Source organism: Bombina bombina, chromosome 1, assembly GCF_027579735.1.
Source record: "Bombina bombina isolate aBomBom1 chromosome 1, aBomBom1.pri, whole genome shotgun sequence".
In the NCBI taxonomy this organism is placed as follows: domain Eukaryota; kingdom Metazoa; phylum Chordata; class Amphibia; order Anura; family Bombinatoridae; genus Bombina; species Bombina bombina.
The window spans coordinates 796,060,529-796,087,885 of NC_069499.1; the positions used below are offsets into that span (position 1 = coordinate 796,060,529).

At 35.8% G+C, this 27,357-nt stretch overlaps 1 protein-coding gene across 1 annotated transcript in view; it reads right to left on the reverse strand.

Moving 5' to 3' along the window:
* XPNPEP2 (X-prolyl aminopeptidase 2) overlaps nucleotides 1-27,094 on the reverse strand; it is a 127,769-nt gene extending 100,675 nt beyond the window's left edge. The window contains exons 1-2 of the mRNA XM_053692061.1: nucleotides 26,978-27,094; nucleotides 18,553-18,620 (exon numbers count right to left, since the gene is read on the reverse strand). Of these exons, the coding sequence (XP_053548036.1) occupies nucleotides 18,553-18,585 (33 nt within the window). The 5' untranslated portion in view covers nucleotides 18,586-18,620; nucleotides 26,978-27,094. The remainder of the gene's footprint in view (nucleotides 1-18,552; nucleotides 18,621-26,977) is intronic.
* Nucleotides 27,095-27,357: the final 263 nt, after the last annotated feature.

Consider the following 27,357-nt stretch of genomic DNA (forward strand, 5'->3'; position numbering starts at 1 on the left):
TGTGGGTGGTGGGTTGTAATGTTGGGGGGGGGGTATAGTATGTTTTTTTTTACAGGCAAAAGAGCTGAAATTCTTGGGGCATGCCCCGCAAAGGGCCCTGTTCAGGGCTGGTAAGGTAAAAGAGCTTGTAATATTTGTATTTTAGAATAGGGTAGGGAATTTTTTATTTTGGGGGGCTTTGTTATTTTATTAGGGGGCTTAGAGTAGGTGTAATTAGTTTAAAATTGTTGTAATATTTTTCTTATGTTTGTAAATATTTTATTATTTTCTGTAACTTAGTTCTTTTTTATTTTTTGTACTTTAGATAGTTTATTTAATGTTATTTATTTGTAGCAATTGTGTTTAATTAATTTATTGATAGTGTAGTGTTAGGTTAATTGTAGGTAATTGTAGGTAGTTTATTTAATTATTTTATTGATAGGGTAGTGTTAGGTTTAATTATATCTTAGGTTAGGATTTATTTTACAGGTAAATTTGTAATTATTTTAACTAGGTAACTATTAAATAGTTCTTAACTATTTAATAGCTATTGTACCTGGTTAAAATAATTACAAAGTTGCCTGTAAAATAAATATTAATCCTAAAATAGCTATAATATAATTATAATTTATATTGTAGCTATATTAGGATTTATTTTACAGGTAAGTATTTAGCTTTAAATAGGAATTATTTATTTAATAAGAGTTAATTTATTTCGTTAGATAAAAATTATATTTAACTTAGGGGGGTGTTAGTGTTAGGGTTAGACTTAGCTTTAGGGGTTAATACATTTATTAGAATAGCGGTGAGCTCCGGTCGGCAGATTAGGGGTTAATAATTGAAGGTAGGTGTCGGCGATGTTAGGGAGGGCAGATTAGGGGTTAATACTATTTATGATAGGGTTAGTGAGGCGGATTAGGGGTTAATAACTTTATTATAGTAGCGCTCAGGTCCGCTCGGCAGATTAGGGGTTAATAAGTGTAGGTAGGTGTCGGCGACGTTGTGGGGGGCAGATTAGGGGTTAATAAATATAACATAGGGGTCGGCGATGTTAGGGCAGCAGATTAGGGGTACATAGGGATAACGTAGGTGGCGGCGGTTTACGGAGCGGCAGATTAGGGGTTAAAAGTGTAATGCAGGGGTCAGCGATAGCGGGGGCGGCAGATTAGGGGTTAATAAGTGTAAGGTTAGGGGTGTTTAGACTCGGGGTACATGTTAGGGTGTTAGGTGCAGACTTAGGAGGTGTTTCCCCATAGGAAACAATGGGGCTGCGTTAGGAGCTGAACGCTGCTTTTTTGCAGGTGTTAGGTTTTTTTTCAGCTCAAACAGCCCCATTGTTTCCTATGGGAGAATCGTGCACGAGCACGTTTTTGATGCCGGCCGCGTCCGTAAGCAACTCTGGTATCGAGAGTTGCATTTGCGGTAAAAATGCTCTACGCTCCTTTTTTGGAGCCTAACGCAGCATTTGTTTGAACTCTCGATACCAGAGTTAAATTTATGGTGCGGCCAGAAAAAAAACCGCGGAGCGTTAACAGCCCTTTTACCGCCGAACTCTAAATCTAGGCCAAGATGTTTATAGCTCATATACATGTTTGAGTCTGTAATTTGCTGACAACTGTCACATAATGTGGGGACAGGAAAATAAAATTTGTCCAAATTGTTTTTTACTGCTCATTAGAATTCAAGGTAAGAGTTATTGGCCTCTATTTAACAAAGTCTGGCGGACCTGATCCGACAGTGCAGATCAGGTCCGCCAGACCTCGCTGAATACGGAGAGCAATACGCTCTCCGTATTCAGCATTGCTCTTGTGAGCTGCTGGTGCAACACCGCCCCCTGCAGAATCGCTGCCAATAGGCCGCCAGCAGGGGGGTGTCAATCAACCCGATCATACTCGATCGTGTTGAATTGCGGCGATGTCTGTCCTCCTGCTCAGAGCAGGCGGACAGGTTATGGAGCAGCGGTCTTTAGACCGCTGCTTCATAACTGGTGTTTCTGGCGGGCCTGCAGGCTCGCCAGAAACACGGAGCCTCAAGCTCTATCCGGAGCTTGATAGATATGCTCCATTGCATTGTCTTTTCAGTATTTGTTGATAATGCAATTTAAGTTTACTTATCTTTATTTCTAAAATATTTGTTAATTTAATTCTTAGTATACTGTATATCTCACACATTTTTTAACCAAACAAATATTGCTATGGACCACATTAAATAAAATAACTGCAAGGTCTCACAAAAAATGATATCTGATTCTTATTAGGTGTGCAAATTTGTTATGTTTATACTTTACATCAGAATTTCACAAAGACAGTAAAACGTATCATAGATACTCTGCTATTCCTTCTTATGGATCAAGTAGCTCCCACAACTCTTGGAAAGCTGGAAAGCAGAGCTCAAATATGATTTATAATAATCCAAGTGTTAAGTAACTGATATTCAGAAACAGGCTGTCATTATACACTTGAATGTGTGTTTATAATCGTATAAAAGCAATGCAAAAGTAATGTTTAAATGACAGGGGCAGGATAAGGAAAAAAATGTATATTCCGTAGATCCTGGTTTCTTAACAGCGGGCCTTGGCCCAGTACCGGGCCTTGATGGCTCTGATGGTGGGTCACGACCCAACATGCCCCCGGGCAGGCCTGTCAATGTTCCATTGCGCATGTGTGTATGCGCTGTGCAAATGTAGAAGCAGTTCTGTGGGTGGAAAGAGCTTGACAAGAAGGAGACAGGACTGGACCTTGATAGGCTTACCAGAAGTCCCACTTTTACTGGGATTGTCCCGGTTTGGAGGCGCTCTCCCAGTGTCCTACCCAGTTGTTCATTCTGTCCCAGTAGGGTTGACACCTCCAGGTTTCAAATCATGTGTCTGGGTTTCAGCCCACCTGAAACCCAGACACATTATTCAAAATGACTGGACTGTGGCTCTCCAGCATAGTTGGATGCTGGTACTTTGTTACATACAGCCCTGCTTAGCTTAACGTTCGTGTCCTTCAAAGTTTACATTTAGTAATACAGGCTGAGTGAGCAGCATAGGGTTTTTTAATTTTTGTAGTACTACTTGGTTTATTTTTCTAAGAATTTAACACCCCCCGACCCCTGGTGTCATTGCCGGTAATACACCTTTAGGGGAATCATATGGGTATGACTAGGAAATACAGACAGGCCTGGATCTTGCTTTACTGCATGCAGGATAGCATTTTGGCTGTAATCTTCCTGCATTATGGTATAGAGTAGCCTCTTAAACAGCTTTAGCAGGTACGTGTTTCTTTTTTACTTTTATTCAATGTTGTATTTATGCCTTATCAGTATTTGGCTCTGTTCCTTAATTAGACACATAAAACACATATTACACTGCAGATATTAAATTGTGAAATTGATAATTATGAAAGTGATAATTATGCTTGATGTTTGGCATTATTTAGCATCTGAGATTTAGATTAATGATTTATTTGCCATGACAACGTAATGGTGCCTTTTTCACTAGGGGTGGTGTTATGGTCTATTTAAACTGTGTGATTCACTTGTTTGACTGAGGATGGGTAGAGTATCCACGAAACATTACACACATAAAAGCTACTACTTTAAAAGGACCGGTAATTGCCACGCCCCCTTGACCACGCTCCTGACCACACCCCCACTGGCACCGCACCAGGTGGTCCCAGTTTCACCTCTAAAAATTATGGTAAGCCTAGACCTTGACAATGCAGGTAAGTGAGTGATATCAGCTCACTGACACTAATGACACCAATTAAATGATATATTTACATGTACATATGTATGGATATGACTACTGGGCCCTGGACATGTATGGCTAAAATTTACCGGCCTTGAGGTCACTTGGGTTAAGAACCATTGCTGTAGATCATGTCATTTTTGCATTACTGACCCTACCTAACTATAGGGTATACTGACCCTACCTAACTATACTCCAACATTTTTTTTTGTTTAAAAAGATAGATAATCAATTTATTACCCATTCTCCAGTTTTGCATAACTAACACCGTTATATTAATATACTTTTTACCTCTGTGATTACCTTGTATCTAAGCATTTCCAGATTGCCCCCTTATCACATGACTATTTATTATCTATTAACTTGTATTTTAGCCAATTAGTGCTGTGTCCCGCACAACTCCATGCGAGAAAAACCTGTAGGTTTAATTTATAACCAATGCTTCTGACAAAGGGACAGATTATCTAAAATTTATCAGCATGGTGAGAAATATCATGCCAACTTTTGTATGGCCCTCATAGAATTATTTAAGAAAAGAGACTGAACCACGAATTCCCTGCGAGTTGCAAGCTTAACTATATGTATGGAATAATGTAAATTTCCAATATGTAACTTTTTTTTAATATATTTTTGTATGTGTTCTATTTATATATTTTTATATGCCTAATATGATTTTGTTTTTTTTACAGAGTTAATTAAATTTGCTTAGATGGTTTAAAAAATAAAAAATAAATAAAAAAACAAATGAGGCATAACTTCAAATATATTACATTGTGATTACGTCACACAGGACAATTTTGACATTATAGTCTTGTCACACAAAAAATAATACTTGCCATATTGACGACATTATAAAACAATAATATCCCACAAATACAGGCACATATACCACGTTGGCATTTTAACTCAAATGGCAAAACATAACCTCAATAAAACAGGCATAAACACAATTAGTCTTATCAGTTTAAAGGGACACTGAACCCAAATTTTTTATTTCGTGATTCAGATAGAGCATGTAATTTTCAGCAACTTTCTAATTTACTCCTATTATCATTTTTTTCCTCATTCTCTTGCTATCTTTATATGAAAAAGAAGGCATCTAAGCTTTTTTTCTTGGTTCAGACCTCTGGACAGCACTTTTTTATTGGTGGATGAATTTATCCACCAATCAGCAAGGACAACCTAGGTTGTTCACCAAAAATGGGCCGGCATCTAAACTTACATTCTTGCATTTCAAATAAAGATACCAAGGGAATAAAGAACATTTGATAATAGGAGTAAATTGGAAAGTTGCTTAAAATTTCAAGCTCTATCTGAACCACAAAAGAAAAGATTTGGGTTCAGTGTCCCTTTAAGTCATTACAGTTTTATCGAAAAAAGAACAAATAAACTTAATACCTTTGTGGGTTGGAGATTTTTTTTTTAATTTTTTTTTTTTAATTTATGTTTCATGCTGTAACATTGGGATATTTTTTTCTTTCTATTGCATTTAGCAAAAACTCTGACTTGATTTTACTTTCAGAGTCTATGGAAGTGTCAAATTGCTCCACTATTAATTGTGTATAAACATTATTAATGCACTCTACCATGTTAGGGCTCTTCTTATACTTCCAATATTTTAAAATTAGAGATCTATCTACCTATCAAGGTTACTGTGTTAACAAACTTGTTATTTACTTGAGGTATAGTTTCTCCATGTAGAAACAAAATATGTTTGTCCCGTAATTTTATGTCCGTTTTATTTATTTGTTTATCCAATGGTTAGTCAAGTTCCAAAATGTTTGTACTCTGGGGCAGCTCCATAAATAATGATATAGGCCAGGTACTGGTAGACTACATTTACAACATTTATTATCAGAAGATTTATCCCATTTTGCTTTCACTGCAGTCGTTATATATGACCTATTGATTATTTTTGTGTGTGTTTCCCTCCATGAGGCTGATAGAGTAGCTTTATCTGCCAGCTGAAAACTTTTATGAATTATATCCGATGGCTGGCGCCAACTGCTAGCTATTCATTCTTTGTCCCTTGTAGAGATTTAAGTGCTTTGTATGAGACTGAAATGGAATGGTTCCCTTGTTTATAAATATTTTTAAAATAGGCTGTAGGACTACCTATGAATTATCATCTAGAGAGTCTTTAATTCTTTCATTGAAAAAATGACGTACCTGCAAATATGCAAAAAAGTCTTTATCATATAAACAAATTTTCTTTTTAGTTTGTGAAATGTTTTACAATTTCTGGAGTCTTTTTCTTTTAACTGTTTGAAATGTACTAGTCCTTTCTGTTTCCAATTTTGGAACACTTTAGAAGTTAGTGCTGGTTAAAAATTGGGATTTCCACATATTGTGCGATATTTAGACCACCCAGGATTAGCTTGAGCAATTTTCATTTTTTTTTTTGCCCTGCACTTATCACATTTTGGATGGTGATAATAGATCTAATAGCAATTGGTAATTTTCCTTTTCAATCTAACAGTGCCTTTAATGCATACGGGTTAACTATTTGTTCCTCCAACCCCAATATTGAATAATGTTCTGTTTCCATTCCATAGCTATTTTCCCTGTTAAGTTATATAGTTCAATATCGGGTAGGGACAATCCGCCCTCTCTTCTAAAGTAAGCAATTTTTTAAAGGGCTAACGCCCTCCGTTTCCTAACTCACAAAAACCTCACACAATTTTGTTTGAATAATGCTAAATCTTTACGTTTAATAAAAAAGGGTAAATTTCGTATTAGATAAGCTTAGGAAATGCCACCATTTTGATCAAGTTAATCTTAACTGATAAGGACAGCGGAAACCAAAATGATAGATCTTTAAATTTTTTTGTGAAGATACTTGGATAATTTATATTGTACCAGTCAGGGTTTTTTGCAAATTTAATGCCCAGATATTTAAGTTCGTCCTTAGCTTCTTTAAATGGGCATTCTTTATAACTATTCCTATTTTTGTGGATCCAGAAGACTTCTGATTTAGCTACATTTACTTTATAGCCCGAGAAGGCACTAAACTTTTCAAGAATTTTGGTTAATATGGAAATATTCCTTTTAGAATCTTTTAGGAAGACTAATAAATCATCCGCATAAAACAGCAGTGTTTTTCTTCTTTTTCCTAGCCAAATACCCTCAATTTTATTTCTAAAATAGACAGCGAGTGGTTCAATAGCTAGATTGAATAAATATGGTGATAAGGGACACCCCTGTTTCGTATCTTTCTGTAAGGAAAAAATGTTTCCATTAACTAAGAGATTAGCAATAGCCAGCGGGTTTTTGTAAATAGTCTGAACAAATCAAAGAAAATGTCCAGTAATTCCGAACTTCTGTATCACTGTAAAAAGGTGGTCCCAAGAAATCATATTGAATGCCTTTTCAACGTCAATTGCTATAATAGCATTATCTGTTTTAGGTTAAGAATGTTTCTGCTAGTTATAATCAATGGATAACTGCAGTTTCCTCAGATTAACTGTTGCGAATCTCCCTAGCATAAATCCCACCTGATCTTTGTGTATAAGTGGACCCATTACTTTGTTTAAACTTTCTGCAATGAATGAAGTGAATATTTTATCATCGTATTTAACAACAAGATTGGCCAATATGCATTTAAGTCTTCAGGATCCTTGTCTTTTTTCAAAATTAATGAAATTGATGATGCAGTAAAATATTTAGATTGCATTCTTCCTTGGATAAAAATTGTGTTAAATAAAGATTCTAATGTAGGTAGTGGTACTATATCCTCTCCTATCATTTTGTACAATCCTATGGATATCTGGTCGCAACGGGACTGGGTGCTTAAGTAGCAGCTGTTGCTTTAATTGTCTGTCTTATCTCTTCCTGAGATATCAGGCTATTTAACAACCCTAAATTTTCTTCCACTAGCCTGGGTAATCTAATTTTATCTCAAAATTGTGCTTTAGAATTCTGACATATATCCCCTCCTGCATACAGTTTTTGAAAATATTCAGATATATGTGTGTGTTATTTTGTTAATATTTAAAATTATTTTATCCCCTATTCTAATTGCCTCAATGCATTGTTTTTTATGTTTGAGTTTTACTAGATTAGTCAAAAATGTACCCGCTTTGCCACTATGTCTATAATAGAAGGCTCTTGTTCTCAGTTCTTCTTGTCTCATTTTTTGATAGAAAAAAATGCCTCCCTTTCCTTTTTAGCCTTACTATATTTGTCTCACAAAATTTTAGATGCATCACTTACATAAGCATTGAAACAATTATGCGGCTAGAAGATTGTAGATCTACGATTTTATCTCTCCTCTTATTACTGATTTGAATGTTTCCCAAAATATTTCACTTTTATTCTTGTATTCTTTGTTAAATGAGGAAAACTCATACCTTTTCTTTCTCAACCAAGGTTTGAATTGTGAGTTTGACGCTAAATATTTAGGGAAATAAAATTTGGTAAAATTATTAAACTTAAGAGTTTTGATTTGCACATTAAGGCATAATATTGCATGATCAGATATAATAATTTATTTGATATCTGCTGATAATTCTGTACCCAGTAAATTATCTGACACTAAGAATGCGTCAATACTTGACATGGTCTTGTGTCTTTGTGATTCACATAAAAAAACCTTTAGGTCAGGATTCTGAATTCTCCAAATATCCTTGAGTTTTAGGAGCCAAATTATCCCCTGTTTCTGCACAAGCCTTTAGGCTTGCCGGAAACAGAAGTTATGAAGCAGCGGTCTAAAGGAGCTGCTCCATTACTTGCCTGCCTGCTCTGAGGCTGCGGACATCAATCTGCACGATCCTATATGATCAGGCTGATTGACACCCCCTGCTAGTGGATCTGCAGGGGGCGGCATTGCACAAGCAGTTTACAAGAACTGCTTGTGCAATGATAAATGCTGACAGCGTATGCTGTCAGCATTTATCGATGTGTGGCGGACATGATACACTATATTGTATCATGTCCGTCTGCACTTTAATAAATTGGCACCTTAGTGTCTTACAAAAATTCCTAAGATGTTTAGATTCTTGTTTACTGTTCTTATTTAGGGATGGTTTTAGTTTATCGAGGGTGGGATGCGTAACCATATTCAGGTCACCTGCTAGTATGATGTTTTTTTGAACTATAGTTCATTAGTTTGGTTTGCAATCTTTCCCAAAAATCTCTATCTAATCCATTATGACCATATCCATTGCATAAAGTCAACAGTGTACCTTATATCTCGATCTGTAAGATTATATACTTCTCTTCTATATCTAAGTCCCTTGATAAAATGTTATATATATATTTTTTTTTAAGTCAAAGTTTTTTATTAAGGTATTTAGCAAAACAAAACAAAACAACCTTCACAGCATGACAATGTGAATCTTATCTCCACTATGTGAGAGCTTGCATTTGTAAAATTAAAGGATAAAAATACAAGAGTAATCTCAAGGTTTACTTGTCACATTACAAAAATACAACTCCTGATACCTATCATAATCTAAATAATTGAGCTTAAACCAGAGGATAAGCCTACAAAGTGTATTCTCATGAGTTAACATGGCACACCATAATTCAAATATGTTACAATTTTACATATTGCTGGTCTTGCAATGATACCTTACAATTTTTAGTTACCGTAGTACCCCTTCATCATGTAATAATACCTAGTAGAATGATACTTTAAAATGAGCTACTTAACAGAATAACAAATTACCTTAGTTGAGGGGTATAATTCTTTACTATAGTACATATATATTATTGAACCTCCTGTATCAGGCCGGGTCACACTTGTATCTTACCAGTTGAATATGAGCCTGGGGAGGGTGGGATAACAAGTTTACAGCTAAATAATTCACCAAGTTATGTGAATTTTATATAGTATATCATTTAAGCTGAACATATAGCAATATAGAGTTTGGGTGGTTACTTAGGCAAAAGCAGGTGCAATTAAATATCAGTAGTACCAAGCATAGTTTGGCATGGGTGTCAAAGGCGGCTACTCTCTCCACTAGTCTCCTCACCACTCCTTGATAGTCAGCACCTCTATTATCGTACAATCAGCCCTAATTGATACATATTATATATAATGGGACCTCAATTTAAGTAGTTATAGTAACATAGTAACATAGATATTGACGGCAGATAAGAGCCATAGGCCCAGCAAGTCTGCCCGACCTTACCTAACAGTATAAACTTATCTAGTTCGTAAATCAATCACTCTAGTTCGTAAATCAATCACTCTTTCTGTAAAGAAGTGCTTCCTCAAATTACTCCTGAATCTACTACCCATTAGCTTGAGCTCATGACCCCTTGTTCTTGAATTTTCCATTTTGTGTAAAATACCCACAGCCTCAGTTTTACTAAACCCTTTAATGTACTTGAAAGTTGCTATCATATCACCTCTTTCCCTTCTCTCTTCTAAGCCATACATATTTAGGTCATTGAGCCTATCCTGGTAAGTTTTATTTTTTAGACCATGTACCATTTTGGTAGCCCTCCTTTGCACAGATTCAAGTTTGTTAATATCCTTCTGAAGATATGGCCTCCAGAACTGCACACAATACTCAAAAACTAATGATCTATAAAGTGGCATAAGAACCTTACTATTTCTGCTGCAAATACCTCTACCAATACATCCAAGCATTCTGCTAGCCTTACTCTCTACATTACTACATTGTTTACTAAGTTTTAAATCATCTGAAATAATAATTCCCAAGTCCTGTTCCTCATCTGTAACAGTCAGTAAAGTGTCATTGAGTCTGTAATTAACATTTGGATTTTTCTTCCCTAAATGCATTATTTTACACTTTTCTTTGTTATACTTTAGATCCCAGTCGTTTTTCCAAATTTTTGTATCATCTGCAAAGAGACATACTTTCCCCTGTAGCCCTTTGCTGATATTGCAGATAAATATGTTAAACAAAACAGGCCCCAGAACTGACCCCTGAGGAACACCACTAGTAACAGCCCCCTCTGCTGAATGAACTCCATTTACTAAGACACTTTGTTTTCTGTCCTTAAGCCAGCATTCCACCCAGTTCACAATTTTTGAATCTAGACCAAGGAGATACAGTTTGTGAATTAGAAATCTGGATATCCTACATCAACTGCTCCACCCTTGTCTAATACTTTTGTTACATAATCAAAGAAGTCAATTAGATTAGTCTGACATGATCTCCCTGAAGTAAAACCATGCTGATTTTGGTCCTCTAAATTGTTTGTCTTTATGTAAGTCATAATTCTTTCTTTTAAGAGGCTTTCCATTAATTTCCCTACTACTGAAGTTAAACTAACTGGCTTGTAGTTGCCAGATTCTTCTCTACTGCCCTTTTTATGAAGAGGTATTACATTTGCTATTCTCCAATCATCTGGGACAGCTCCTGTTAATAGTGACTGATTAAACAGATCAGTTAATGGGACAGTTAGCACTGATCGAAGTTCTTTTAAAACCATTGGATGAATATTATCAGGACCCACTGCCTTTTTAACATTTATTTTTGATATTGCTAACAAAACCTCATCCTCTGTAAAAAGATTACTGTTAAGCTTGTTTCTATTTGTGTAGCATCCCTTAATGTAAACATTGTATCTTCACAATCTTTTGTGAAAACAGAACAGAAGTAATCATTGAGGCAGTCTGCAATCTGCTTATCTCCTTCTGTTATTCTACCATCAACTGATTTCAATTTTACTATTCCTACCTTATTTTTTCTACTTTCACTGATATATCTAAAGAATGTTTTGTCCCCATGTTTTACTGACTGTGCTATCTTCTCGTCTGCATGAGCTTTAACCTTCCTAATTAACTGCTTAGTCTTTTTTTGTTGGAGTCTCCATATTTTCATATCATAATCTGCTTGTGTGTGTCTGTAATTTTTATAAGCTATCTTTTTTGTCTTTACAGCATGTGCTACTTCTTTGGAAAACCAAATTGGTTTCCGCTTTCTTTTACTTTTACAGACATGTCTAATACAGTGTGCGGTTGCATCTAAAATGGAACCTTTCACAAATTCCCACTGTTCTTGAACCCCTGTAATAAGAGTTTTCCCTTTTAAATAGTTTTTTAGGTATTCTCCCATTAATGAATAATCTGCCGTCCTAAAGTCTAAAACTTTTGTTTTAGTCTGGGTGGAAGGTTACTGCACATGAATACTAAACCAAACAGATTGATGATCAGATGCAAATGGTCCAATCCCATACATGAATTCAAACTTAAGGAAAAAGTTATCAATATTGTATGGGGATCAAATGTTGCTACAAGGCAGTCCAAATGCCAGATTTTAAAAGGCAGTGTGAAGACAGTTCCCTTTTAGTGTGGCGAGGTCTCAAGATGGAGTATAGGGTGGAAAAGCTCTGTCAAGGATATTTAGCCTGGTAACTCGAGTGAAATCCCAACTGTCTCAGCCAAAGAGAACCCCTCAGGGGAGTCAAAGAGAGGCGAGGAGTGAAGGTGGGTAGATATGTGCGAGTTTGCATCCGACTCAGGTGATGAGGGCCTCCCAGGGGAGTGTAGGACACCGGTCATCACCGGGTCCATATAAGACACTTTGTAAATCTTTGGGTGGCTGTCCGTATCCACCCGCACTCGTATATGTTTCCCCCATGGAGCTCCCCCAATTACGGTCGTAATTGTGCTATGAGTAATGGTCAAATCTCCCATTCTCGGGCACCTTGATGCAACCTCCTGCTGAATCGTGTGCAGCTGCTGTTCCAGGGCTATATTATGCCGAGTGACCTCTGTCTCGCTGGGGAACGACTGAAAACAGTCATGTTGCATATTCGGCACCAATGCGGCTGCCATTTTTTATTCCAATTTCGACTGTTGCTGAGGGCTGGTTTTCGTTAGAGATAGAAGGTGAGCAAAATTATCATCTAGTCTCTGAGCCAAGGCTGTCAAGAGGGCTTGTATAATGTCACACGATGCCCCATCCATGTCCACTTTTACTTTTGCCACTCAGTAAATTAGTTATGTAGTTCAGCTGCACCCGGCGAGCAGGGGGGGGCTAAAGTGATAATAATAAGAGGCCGCCGCCTTGCTTGTCTGAGAGAACTTTGCAGTGGATCTGTGGATGCAATCCCCTTAAAATAAGTATCCACAGATTCAGCAGAGCTTAATAAAACCGAGACCACAAGAAAGGATTATGGTTTCTGGGCTGGGAATTGTATAATCTACGTAATCTCCTTCAGGGATCTGGAGCTGTTAGAAAGTGTGTCTGGAAATGGCGGCTCCTAGGACACGCCCCCGGAATGTTATATTTTATTGCTTTATTAAAAAGAATTGCCACACCTTTCTTTTTATTTGAACATGAAGTCGCTATAACTTCACCCACCCACCCCCTTGGAGTTTGCTTATTTCTTGATGTTTAAGATGTCTTTCTTGCAGCATAGCAATATCTGACCCATATTTTCTAAGTTGTTTTAATATAGTTTTTCTTTTGATGGGGAGGAAATACCTCCAACATTCCATGAAGAGAATTTAATTTGGTGGCATGAATAAAATTTGTCTTAAAATATCCCAATGTTATTGGAAAAAAAAACAAACAAAAAAATAAAAACAACCCACAATAAAACAAAATATTTCCCAAATCAGGGATTACCACATTTTAAACCATTAGCAGAATATATCTTTCCAGTCATTATATACACAATAACAAGGGAGACATAGGGGCCGAATTATCAAGCTCCGAATGGAGCTTGATGCCCCTGTTTCCATGCGAGTCTTCAGGCTAGCCGGAAACAGTAGTTATGAAGCAGCGGTCTAAAGACCGATGCTCCATAACTTGTCTGCTGTCTCTGAGACTGTGGTCTTCAATCCGCCTGATCCTATAGGATCAGGCTGATTGACACCCTCCTTCTGCAGGGGCGGCATTGAACAAGCAGTTCACAAGAACTGCTTGTGTAATGATAAATGCCGACAGGGAATGCTGTCGGCATTTATTTATCGATGTGCGGCAGACATGATACGCTACATTGTATCATGTCTGCTTGCACTTTGATAAATTGTCCCCAATATCTGAGCCTCTACGATGTCTAATTCTTATTTTGAGTTTGCTCAGACCAAACTTTTTCAGAATTTTTTTTAGCTTACAGTATGCTGCTTAGTACTATATTTCCCCGTTCATTGAATATTTTAATTTTAGCTGGGTATATTATTGCTGTTTAAGCCCACTTTGAATTAGAATTGTACATAGTGGTGCCATTTCTCACCTTCTTTGTGAAGTCTCAGCAGAGAAGTCTTTGAAAAGAAGTATATTTTTATTTCCTATTTTGACTAGTATTTTTAATTAGTCCTGGTAATTAAGGTACTTAATCAGCCTATCTCTTATGTTGCCGTCTGGATATTTTCTTATAGTACCTAGTCTGTGGTCTCTTTCCACCTGTATACCTCATTGTTGTACTTGTAGGCCCAGGAGTTGAGGAACCTGAAAAGAGGTAAACTTCACCAAATCCTGAAAATCACTGGACTCTGGCCAATTATTCTGACATTATTACACTTTGAGCAATCTTCTAACTCTTCCAACTTATTCTGTATCCCTATCAATTGAATTGTCTGTTTTTTAATTGTTTCCTATTGTCTAGCATTGGCATCTTCCAGGTCAGATATTCTGTTCTCAGCTTCTATTAATCTACTTGAAAATTGTTTAAAGGACCAGTCAACACAGTAGATTTGCATAATCAACAAATGCAAGATAACAAGACAATGCAATAGCACTTAGTCTGAACTTCACATGAGTAGTAGATTTTTTTCTGACAATTTTAAAAATTATGTCTTTTTCCACTCCCCCGGTACCATGTGACAGCCATCAGCCAATCACAAATGCATACATACCATGTGACAGCCATCAGCCATTCACAAATGAATACACACTTATTCTTGCACATGCTCAGTATGAGCTGGTGACTCAAAAAGTTTAAATATAAAAAGACTGTGCACATTTAGTTAATGGAAAAGTAAATGGGAAAGTTGTTTAAAATGGCATGCTCTATCTGAATAATAAAAGTTTAATTTTGATTGAGTGTCCCTTTAACTTCCTGTGATAAAAATTATATCTCTTTTTTAACTTGTTCAAACTGAGGTAACATTAAGTCTGAACCTTGTCTAACCAGCTCTTGTGGATCTAAAGAATACATACTTGTGTTTGCTGAATCTAATATAGTATAATTTGTCGCCTCATTACCTGGTCTGTTTTTTTTTTCTCCCCCTTAGCTTTAGACAGCATTGCAGGGGACTTGTTTTTAGGACCAGTGATATATCTCTCCATATGTGATCAATAAAATTTAAATTCCGGGTCTAATTGACCTACGTGAAATATCTATCCACTCTTAAGTGATAAAGGATAAAGGTTCACACCTTCCTCGTGAACAACACTGTGTGAGAGTAGGAGTGAAGGGGGAAAAAAAGGTGCTAGTGTTTATTAGCCGTCTTAGTTACTTTATGGGAGATGGCTAGGCCAGGAAGCAGTATATAACTTTCTATCCACCTTTCCTCCGACAATCGGGCCACTTAGATTCTGGTTGGCTTTCCAATTTTGTAAAGTCTAATGCTCAATTTCAATGCGTCCCCAGAGCTTAATATTTATTGCCCTTTATCCATTTTTTCCTTCCCTTTTCCTTTTTTCTACCTCTCTTCCCTTCCTTTCTTCTCCCCTTTAGCAAAACAGTTTCGGAAATAAAAAATCCAAAGCCTGGATATAGAGCTCCAGAAATAGAGAACATTATAAAGATACAACCACATATACCAGCACCCCCGAATTTTACCAGAGCATAAATTAACACAAGGGGTTTTAACAAGGCCTATGTCAAAATGCTTAGATTGTTGAGCACTTTTTTTTCTATCTGTGTATGTATCTCGCCATTGCATACAGAAAAGTAGATTATAATCCCTAGCGAGATACACAGCTCACAGTATAAAATATGCCTTTGAGACCATCCAGTCAAGGACTTCATTGTACTGACAAATCATTTTAGATCATCTCCTCAGGGAAGCCTACCACCTAACTCAATAATGAATTAATTTCACTTACCTAACATTTCCCTCATCTAACTCTGCATTAACATCTTTCTCAATCTTGCAGTCCTCACCTCCTGTTTCTCAACCTCCTACCCTTCTAGATTGTAGTTTTCCCATGGGAATAGGGCCCTCAATTCCTCCTGTATGTATTTGTAAATGTTGTCCTGTCTCCCACAAGTCTTATATCATTGTTTTATTGTTTTATTTAAATGAATTGTACCCATGGACAGCGCTGCGGAATATGTTGGCACTTCATAAATAAAGTATAATAATAATAATAAAATCTCCTCTGAACGGAGAGTTTTAGATAATTAGACCCAAAGTTTTAACTTAAAGGAACATGATACTCAAATGTTGAAGCACTTGAAAGTGATGCAGCATAACTGTAAAAAGCTGGCTAGGAAATATCACCTGAACATCTCTATGTAAAAAAGGAAGATATTTTACTTCACAATTTCCTTAGTAGCCACATTCTATTGTAAAGTGACTTTAACCAGCCAATAATAATGCTAGTGCCAGGACTTTCAAGGGAGCATGCATCTGCTTGTGCAGGTACAGCCATGTTATTTCCCTACACAGTTTAAAGGAGTATGAAACTCCAAATTTTTCATTCATGATTCAGATAGAGCATGCAATTTTAAACAACTATCCAATTTACTTCTATTATCTAATTTGCTCTCTTCCTATCCTTTGTTGAAAATAATACTCAGGAGCAGCAAGGCACTACTGGGAGATAGCTGCTCATTGGTAATTGCACATATATGTTGCTTGTTAATGGTTCACCAGATGTGCTCAGCTAGCTCCCAGTAGTGCATTGCTGCTCATTGAACAAAGGATTAAAAGAGAATAAAGCAACTTTGATAATAGAAACTATTTGGAAAGCTGTTTAAAATTGTATGTTTTATCTGAATCATTAAAAAATGTGGGTTTTCCTGTCACTTTAACAAAGTTTACTATGAAATCTCGTAAGAATTAAGTGAAATCTAATGAGATTACAGTAAAGTAAAGTGTGACATCAGCACTGATGAAGCTATTTGGCTGATGTTTTTTTGAATATGTTGCAAAAGGATAACTGTACACACAGGGGCCAATTTATCATCGGTCTGTCCGACATGATCTGCTCAGCGGATCATGTTCGACAGATATCATTGCACAAGCAGTTCTTGTAAACTGCTTGTGCAATGCTGCCCCCTGCAAATTTGCGGCTAATCGGCCTCTAGCAGGGGGTGTCAATCAGCCCAATCATATAGGATCGGGCGGATTGATGTCCGCAGCCTCAGGGCAGGCCGACCAGTTATGCAGCAGCGGTCTTAAGGCCGCTGCTTCATAACTGCTGTTTCGGAGCTTGATAATATAGCCCCAGAGCACTAACTATTGTGAGCTGAAGAAATTTTGAGGTAAAATATCTTTCTTTTTTACATAGAGATGTTCAGGTGAAATTTTCTAGTCAGATTTTTACAGCTATGCTGCATCACTTTCATGTGATTTAGCAAATGGGTATTATGTCCCTTTAACTGCTGTCTGAGTTCATTACTGTTATAAATTTAATTTGCAATTATTATTATTATTTTTTTGCTTTTAAAGTCAAATATTTCAAGGTGTATTTATATCACCTGCTTACTTGCTATAGTAAGGACTTTAAGGACAAATTATAGCAAGTCTCAGGTGTATAGTATCTAAACAACAATTACTGTTTCTAACCATTTTACACCTGAGAATTGCTGTAATTTGGTTTTAAGTCAATTATTATAGCAGGAATTCAGCCTGAAAAAACAGCCATTAAGATAAAGAGCAGAGAAATGCATTGCTGATACAATGACATGTACATATGATGATACAATATTATTGCACATACAGGTTGTTATGGGTAGTTTTTAATAAATAGTTTAAAAAAAAAATAATTTATAGCATAGAGGTTTTATATTAATCTGTGGGACCAAAGTTGTGCAACGTCATTGTATTTTACCCTATGTGGTGCCCACTTATGGGCCTGATTACAAGTAGCTTAATATTATTATTTTTTGCTTACATGCTAACTGCGCTCAAAGTAAAAAATGATTGTTGACGCATTAACGCGCACTTTTACAAGTTGAAAGTAAAAAGTTAGCGTGTTAATGTGTTTTGTGAACATTTTTTTAACTGTTACAGTTTACTTCAGGTCACCAGTTGTGCTAAATATTCTAGTGAAGTTTAGGCTTTTGCTCAAGCGCAAACTCTAACTTTCAACTTGTAATATCAGCACAGTAAGCACGGTTGCGATATCCATTGAGTATATGTTGCACTAGAGTGATGTCAGCCATGATAACCCTTCTCTGGTAAACACACTTTATCATGGACTTGTAATATCAAGTTACTTGGACCAGCGTTATTGTGTAGTGTGACCGGCGCTATCAGCGCACCACTTGTAATTTGGCCCTATGTCTTTATTTTCATAGGGATGATGTTTCAAGAGCCTGTAATCAGAGGAAATAGGGGAAGAGCAAGTAGAGTGGACTGGGGACCATATATGGACTGTGTCTTATGTGGCTCCTTTTTGGCATTTTTAGGGTCTATCACAATCCTTTATAAAAACTTATGACTAATTACTATTTTCTTAATTACTGATTTTCTGTTGAAAACCATTAGATACATTTTTCTAAAGGACTGAAAGGGGTAATTTAATGTATTCAAATGATGAATAATTGTAAAGTACGCTAAAGTCAATAAAAAAAAGTAAAATGAAAAACCAAAAAAACAAAAAACATCTTTAAACTTTTTTAATTCCTAAATAATGATTCATGTAACTCTCTAAATTACATCAATTAGTAAACAAGACCCCAGATATACTGCCTAAGTGTATCAGGACAGGATGTTGTAATGCTACAAGCAGTCTTACCGGTGGGGTAGATGTACAGTTCCTCACTGTCATATCTCGAGGCGCTTTAGGAAATCCTGCTGTGTATTCTATATTCAGATAGATTAAATTGTTAAATGAATAGATTTCAAAATCAAACATTTTTTATTTCACATGTATATTATATGATGCTGTAGTGTAAATGCATATATAAAAAAGGTTATACAATGAATTAGTTTTTGTAAAAACTAGCTCCGTAAGCCATGATAGGAATTCTCAATATAAAAAAAACACAATAGGTTCAAACAAATCTTCCACTTTATTTCTTGACATATGTAAAATATTAAAAAAATCACTTAGGGTTTAAAACTAAAAGTAAAAAATGCTAAGGTCCTTTAAAGTAGTATGAAACCAAATTTTTTTCTTTCATGATTCATATAGAGCATACAATTTTAAGCAACTTTCTAATTTACTCGTATTATCAATTGTCCTTTGTTCTGTTGGTATCTTTATTTGAAACATCAGGAATTTAAGCTGAGGAGTCCGCCCATTTTTGGTTCAGTACCCTGGGTAGCGCTTGCTGATTGGTCGCTACATTTAGCCAAATATTTGGGTTTTATATCCCTTTATTCAATTTTACTGCTATGTTATATGAATGCTAACATTTAGCATCTTTTCCCACTACAGCTGTGGCCTAGTATAGTCTCAACTACAATTTGATCTGCCGCTCCTTATTATGTCACAGTTTAATTCCCACTTACGTTTCAGCTCTATAGTTGTGTTTTCAAGAAAAAGAAAAGCCACTGTATGTTGTTTTTTCCATCTCTGTTGAGGTACATGTGTTTTCAATCTTCTTGTTGTTGACAAGGACAAAAGTGGAAACACACATTGTGTGGCTATAGGTTGGGGACCCAGGGAAGAAGAGACCTTGATGTGGTCCTAGGTCTATCACCATTTGCTGTAACGTAACTCTTCAATTTTGCTTTTATTCTAGCTGTGTGCTTGCAAGAGAGTACCAGACTTTCTACGTGTTGTGTTAAATAATTTTATTTTGCAATTTTCCCTATGGACTGTGCACCCAGGCTTGATTGGAGTTAACTGCCTGAGTCCCTCAAAGCTGTGCCGCTGTCTGTGAGTGCTGGTGAACACCCAGTGCAGTGAGTTTTGCAGGGTCATATGATGTGTACCCAGTCTGGAATGAGAGCACAGTCCATTTCCGTTATATGTAAATGTGTGTATATATATATATATATATATATATATATATATATATATATATATATATATATATATATATATATATATATAAATATATACACATTAATTTGTATTGGCTATTCAAATAGACCCTGGACTTTCTTTTTATTTTATGGACACATTGTTATTTTTTACATATTTTTATATGTTGGATCTTCCTCTACATTTTTAAACTTAAATAAATATGAAGGTTTACTGAGTTTTAGATTTATTTTATCAGATGGTGAGAGTCCATGAGTCACTATCAGTGGGAATTGCCCTCCAGGCCACTAGGAGGAGGCAAAAACCCTTACCACTACTCTGAGTCCTTAGTCATTTGTTTGCATCCTTGATGGAGTGAGGTTAATACTGAAGTGCTGATCTAATCATCATTAAGAGGGGTTCTCTAACCAATCTGATACCCTTTCCCTCCTCACAGTGCCTTGTTGAACAGACAGGTAGACGAGGAGTTGCCAACCAGGCAGTGAAAGATCTTTTCCCAGTGGGAAATTTCACAGGTCTCCCAGGTGAAATATGGATTTATCAGTGTGTTGCACCTTGTGGATTCCACAGCTCTCCTCAGGGGAAATTTAGTTGTATCCATCATTCTCCTGCTTTGTAGTAAGCTTGTTAAAGATCTTTGACACTGTGCTTATAATGTTGGTGTTTAAAAGCGACAGTAGTCTGTAACTACTAGAATCTTCACAGGGTTTATTGGGTTGTAGTATTACAGATATATGTGCTTCTAATATTTTTATTTCATGATTCAGATAGATGATGCAATTTTTAACTTTATAATTTACTCCTTTTATATTTTTTTCCGTTCTCTTGGTATCTTTATTTGAAAAACAGGAATGTAAGCTGAGGATCCGGACCATTTTTGGTTCAGCACATGGGTAGCACTTGCTGATATTTGGCTAAATGTAGAAATTAACAAAAATGGGCCGGCTGCTCAGCTTAAATTCCTGATTTTTCAAACAAAGATACCAAGAGAACAAATAAAAATGAATAATAGGAGTAAGCTAGAATGTTGCTTAAAATTGCCTGATCTATCTGAATCATGAAAGAAAAAAATTTGTGTTGCATATCCCTTTAACCCTATATTTCATGCCACCATTTCACCGCCAAATGCCATCAAATAAAACAAAATGGGTACTTTTTTCACAAACATTGGGTTTCTCACAGAAATTATTTACATACTGCGTATGCAATCATGGCACAAATATTTGTAAAAGTTTCTCTCAGATGCCCTTTGCTCAGAAAGAGCAGACATATATGGCTTTGCCGTTGCTTTTTGGTAATTAGAAGATCGCTAATTGTAGCTGCGCACCACACTTCTGTTATTCCTGGCAGTAAAGGGGTTAATAAGGTAGCTTAAAAGGTTAATTTTAGTTTTAGTGTAGAGGTTAGCTTCCCAACTGACACTTCCTACCCCCTGATCCCTACCTGATCCCACCCAAACAGCTCTAGTCTGAAATCCACATAATATTTAAGAGCTCTCACAACATATAATTTGTTAAAAACTTGCCCCTTACAATTCTTAGGAGCTGGACAAAAAGAAGGAACTACAATTTCCTGGTTGATAGTATCTGTAGATACCACCTTAGGAAGAAAGGAATAACTAGTGTGAAGAACAGCCTTAAATGATGAAAATCCAGGAAAGGAAATTTGAAAGACAAAGCTGAAAGCTCTGAAAATCTTCTGTCAGAATAACTGGTTTAAATTTGACCAGAACCTGAACAAAGTTATGAAAATCTGGAATTTTAGCAATCCTCTTATGGAAAAAAAATAAATAGAGGACAAATCTTTTTCCAAATCCTCCTGCAGGAACTCTAGAAATTCTAAAATAATTTTACTGATTTCTCTTGTGAGCACAGCAATCAAAAAAGATTTTCAAGCATTATGATAAATACGCCTGGTGACAGCTTTCCTAACCTAAATCAAGTTGTCAATAACTTTATCAGAAAAACCTCTCTGAGACAGTACATTGGGGCCAATTTATGAATGTCTATTCGAACTGCTTGTGCAATGCCACCCCCTGTGGATTCGCGGCCAATCAGCCGCTAGCGGTGGGTGTCAATCAACCCGATCTTATAGAATCGGGCGCATCAATGTCCGCACCCTCTGAGGCAGCGGACCAGTTAAGAAGCAGCGGTCTTAGGACCGCTGCTTCATAACTGCTGTTTCTGGCGAGCCTGAAGGCTCGTGCGGGAACAGGGGCATCAGGGGCCATTCGGCCCATGATAAATCGGCCCCTAGGTGTGCAATCACCAAGCCATCAAATTCAGAGTTTTCAGATCCTGATAAAAGAAAGGACCTTGAGAAAGAAGATCCCTACTAAGATGAAGCCTCCAAGATGGGCACAAGGACATTTGAACTAAAAGGAACTAATGACTTAGAAAACCTGCCTCCCAGATGTTCACACCCAGAATATGGATAGCTGAAATCCTGCATAGAAAATGAACTGTGAGTTCCTCGCTGATGATTGATGTAAGCCACTGCTGGGATATTGTCTGACTGGCATCAAAGAAAAGATTCCTGCCTGAGGTCGAGCTAACTCTGGAGAACCCTAAAGATCTCTCAGTATTCCAGAATGTTTATGGGTAACCTTCCCTCCTGAAGAGACCACACTTTTTAGACTCTCAGAATCCCCAGAGAGTACCCCAACTTAACAGGTTGGTGTCTGTGGAAATTACTAACTACCCTTTCTTTTTGTTCATGTGGCAAAAGTACTTCTTTTGACCTGCTTTATCATCCCTGCTTTTCTGTGTCTTCCATCTACCTGGTATGACTGACGATTCAGGGTAGTGGGAAGGAATTTAAAGCTTTGGTATGTTGGGGGGTGTTTGCCTCCTCCTAGTGGTCAGGAGGGTTATTCCGACATGTGATGACTCATGGACTCTCACCATCATGAAATAAGTTAATTTATCAGGTAAGCATACATTTTCCAAAAATAAGAATATTTTATTCTATAATTATCTTTTAATTCTATCATAGAAATAATCAGGGATATTTAGTAAGTAATATTTAAGTGAATATATTAATGTGTTAAAGGGATAGTATTGTCACAATCAAACAACTTTTCAAATCACTTCTATTATCAATTTTGCTTTGCTCTCTTGGTATCCTTTGTGAAAGAGTAATCCTCGGTGAGCTCAGGAGCTTGCAAGTCCTTAGCCACCTGTCAGAAGTGCTTGCAACATTATACCAATGTTATTCATAGTTGCAACCACGGCTGCCATAGCCTGATATAGATATGTGTATATTACTAAGCTCCTATAAGCCTCCCTTAGTTTTCTCTTTAACAAAGGGTACAAAGAGAGCAACATTTTTTAAATTGCATGCTTTATCTATTAGTTTAAAGGGACAATCTACTCCAGAATTTGTACTGCTTTAAAAGATAGATAATTCCTTTATTACCCATTCCCCAGTTTTGCATTATTAACATAGTAATATTAATACACTTTTTACCTCTGTAATTACCTTTTATCTAAGCCTCTGCAGACTGCTCCCTTATTTCAGTTTTTTTGACAGACTTGCATTTTAGCCAATCTCATAAGTAACTCCATGGGAGTGAGCACAATGTTATATATATGGCACACATTAACTAGCGCTGTCTAGTAGCTGTGAAAAAACTGTCAAAATGCACTGAGATAAGAGCCGGCCTTCAGAGGCTTGGAAATTAGCATATGAGCCTCCCTAGGTTTAGCTTTCAACAAAGAATTCCAAAAAAACAAAGCAAATTAAATGATAAAAGTAAAATAGTAACCTATATATAATTGCATGCCCTATCTGAATCATGAATGTTTAATTTTGACTAGATTCTCTCTTTAAAGGGACACTGAACCCAAAATTTTTCTTTTGTGATTCAGATAGAGCATGCAGTTTTTAGAAACTTTCTAATTTTCTCCTATTATCAATTTTTCTTCATTCCCTTGCTATCTTTATTTGGAAAAGAAGACATCTAAGCTTTTTTTATGGTTCAGACTGTGGACAGCACTTTTTTTATTGGTGGATGAATTTAGCCACCAATCAGCAAGAACAACCCAGGTTGTTCACCAAAAATGGGCCGGCATCTAAACTTACATTCTTGCATTTCAAATAAAGATACCAAGAGAATAAATAAAATGTTATAATTGGAGTAAATTAGAAAGTTGCTTAAAATTGCATGCTGTATCTGAATCATGAATAAACAAATTTGGGTTCAGTGTCCCTTTAAAATTAATTTTGACTTTAGGGTTTTGTTAAAAAAAAGTGATGACTCCAGCTTCAACATTTACAAATACAGACATATACTGCAGACATTGTTAATAAAAAATAAAAAACAAAATAGGAAAAAAAAAGGTTAAGTAAAATATCCTATTAAAAAGTAAACAAATCTTGGAAAAACAACATATTCATTTGTCTGAAATACATAATATATATATATATATATATATATATATATATATATATATATATATATATATATATATATATATATATATATATGTATGATGTGTTGCATTATAAAATGTATAATTTTTTTAACATATTTTCCTATACCTGTGGTTAGTGCCACTATCCACCAATAAAGCTCTGAGAGTTGTCTTTGTAATCCAATAAGCAATCTATCCCTAAGGCTGTGCACAATGACACATAAAATGTACAGTATTAATTGGCTAACATGTTGGGTGGGGATATATTTTTAAATTGCATCTAAATGGAAGCAGATGCCTTTTTGAGTACAGTTACACACCCCAGATAGTACAATTTACATATGTGTTCTATAGAATTACTTTGTGTCAACTGATTGCACTGGGTATGGACATTACAATTTGACTGACAATGTATAATGATTTCCTTCTACTAATTTGAAATATTCACCCCTTATGCATGTTTACAGTGCTTCAGATGAGCTTTAAGTTCAACATGAAACCGTTGTGTGGGGGTAATTTTGGAAAAGGCTTTTATAAGCACAAATGCTCTACTGCTGCTGGCCTGTCAAATATTTGCAAATATAAGCAGAATAAAATAATGAAACATTTCCCTATTATGTGCAATTTTAAACAACCCTCTTTAGTTGAAGAACAAATGTTTACAGGAACATAGATTATTGTTAGTCTGTACTATTACAGATGAAAACCAGAAAAATAATAGCAATGCCATCAATAAAACTATCATTTCCTTGAAGCACGTAATGTGCCAAAAATGGAATTAATTGCATATATCATAATCCCTTGAGTTTGAATCAAGCTACAACAATTTATCATAACCAATTAATTAACATTCTAACTAGAATACATGAATAATACATTTAAACTGAGTAAGACCTTCCTCAATAACTTGTTCATCATAACCACATTATAATCTTGTAGCTGAGAAGCTTAACATACCGAAATGGAGAAAAATCCATATCAAGAGGGTCCAAGAATGCCAAACCATGATATTAATCCCAGGTGCTGTCAGTCATGTGCTGCACAGAAAGTTGTCCCTGGGTCTGTTTAGATATAAAGTAGTTTTTATGTCACATGCCCCTCCCTCTCCTAATTTAGAACCACCCAGATTTATGACAATGAACTCTAGGACCAACAACATTTTATTTGTTCATATATTGAACAAAGACCTGCTGAAAATCATAAACTCACTTCTCTAAGGCATAAAAATAGCCAATTTAATACAATATTGCCAATTTCATTTTTTTAATCCATTAGGTAAACTCTCATATGTGATATATTTACACATAAAGAGATAGTAATTTTTTTACCCTGTCAATTCTGATTATTTTCTTAAAAGGACATGAAAATCAAAATTAAACTTTCATGATTCAAAAAGAGTCAGCTATTTTAAAATCCAATTTATTTCTATCAAATATATTTAATCTCTTGATTTTCTTTAATGTTAGCCACAGTAGGAAACACTGCCCTGTCTAGTGCACAAAAATGTATAACATAGTTAAAAAGAGTGTTACAAATACTGCTACCATATATTGCTCAAAATGTGTGCATACTTCTGAGCTTACCTACAACTGCAAAAACAATGCGTTTTATACTAACATAAAGAATGTGGGTAGCCTTGCTGTCTGCAGATTAAAGCTCTGAGTGGCTCCTTCAAATACGGCAAATGATAGGTGGGTTTGGCCATGGAAACAAAATTAAGGCAAACAAGATGTTAATTTCTTTTAAACCTTAAGACTTGGCTGTTATTTTCTCCTATTGCAAACAACATAAATATTGTGCAATTACAAGGTGTTTACTGTACCTCTAAAGTATGATTTTGTTAGCTACAATGTTCAAGGATCAATCTTTCAAGTGACATTCCTTATTTTCTATAAGTGACTCATTAACTTGTAATAGCTTTATGGTTCTGTCTTTAATAACAGATAGATGCTAAAGTTCTGCTATCAAATGTACAAAATCCAGCTGTGTAATAAAATACTAATGTTCAACTAAAGCTGGTGTAATAATTTATATCTTTCAGTGAAATCCAAAGTAGAAAATCTTGTCAGATCATATAAATGTGTCTTAAAATGAGGACATGAAAAGGTTTAGGACCATAAAGTTATTACCACAGATGTATAACAGTAATTTGTAAGAGTTTGTCACATCAGTCAGTCAACTCCATTCAAAGCAATTGCCTCCCTATACAGATCACATTCCAGTAATAAATGTAACTCAAAGTGAATACAAAAATGCATAGACTTTAAAAGAGATTTTTTTTTGTTACAAGAATTTGTTTTATTTACAGTTGAAATATGATCTAGTAATATTCAGGGGCATGCAATTTGCAGAAAATTACAGGTAAAAGCAAAATGACAACTAGTTTATTCTTCTTAAATTATTATCTATCAGACTTTGTAACTTTTATGGACATGTTAATGATCTGTTGCATAATTACATAGTTATTTATTATTATAATTTTTTTATGGGTCAACATTTTATTTGACTAACTATATAGCCTTAAGACAGGAAAAAGAGAAGATAAAATGGTTTAATACATTAAATCACATACAAAGCAGGAGCGTATTCTAACAAAATGTTAGAACGAGGGTCTATTCTTTGACATATTATGAAAGCCTTAGTAGTGGTTACAGGGAGTAAACCTCCCAGCTGAAATGAAAATTGTTACCACAGAGAGTTCAAATATGCACAATAACACAGGGAAATAGCATCTGGCTAAATACAGTTACTTTCTTTTAAAAAAGTAAAAAGAGTAGATTAAAGCAAAAGGTCAGTAACAACATGTAAACTACCTGATCGTACTTCATCCAAAAGAGATGACCTTGGGGGCTTTTGCAACCATATTCTCAGCAAAAGGTACCAACTAAAACAAACTACTAAAGAGAGCTCCAGTTGTCTCTGGCTGTGAGTTTTCCTGCTTAAAAAATGTAGAACTCACAGAGCATTTAGCAAGAAGAGGCAACTGTTTGCTGTTGACATAAGCGAGGAGCACTGCAGCCAGCAGGATTACTTATGGGTTTAAATAAGGCCACCCAGAGCAAAGAACTTATTTACTATCCCAGTGTGATCTAGCTGTAGGATAATAATGTTTTAATGCAATGCACGGTCTAATCATATGTAAAAATGATGTGCAATAAAAGGTACAAATATACTGTTAAAGGGGCATTGTAAT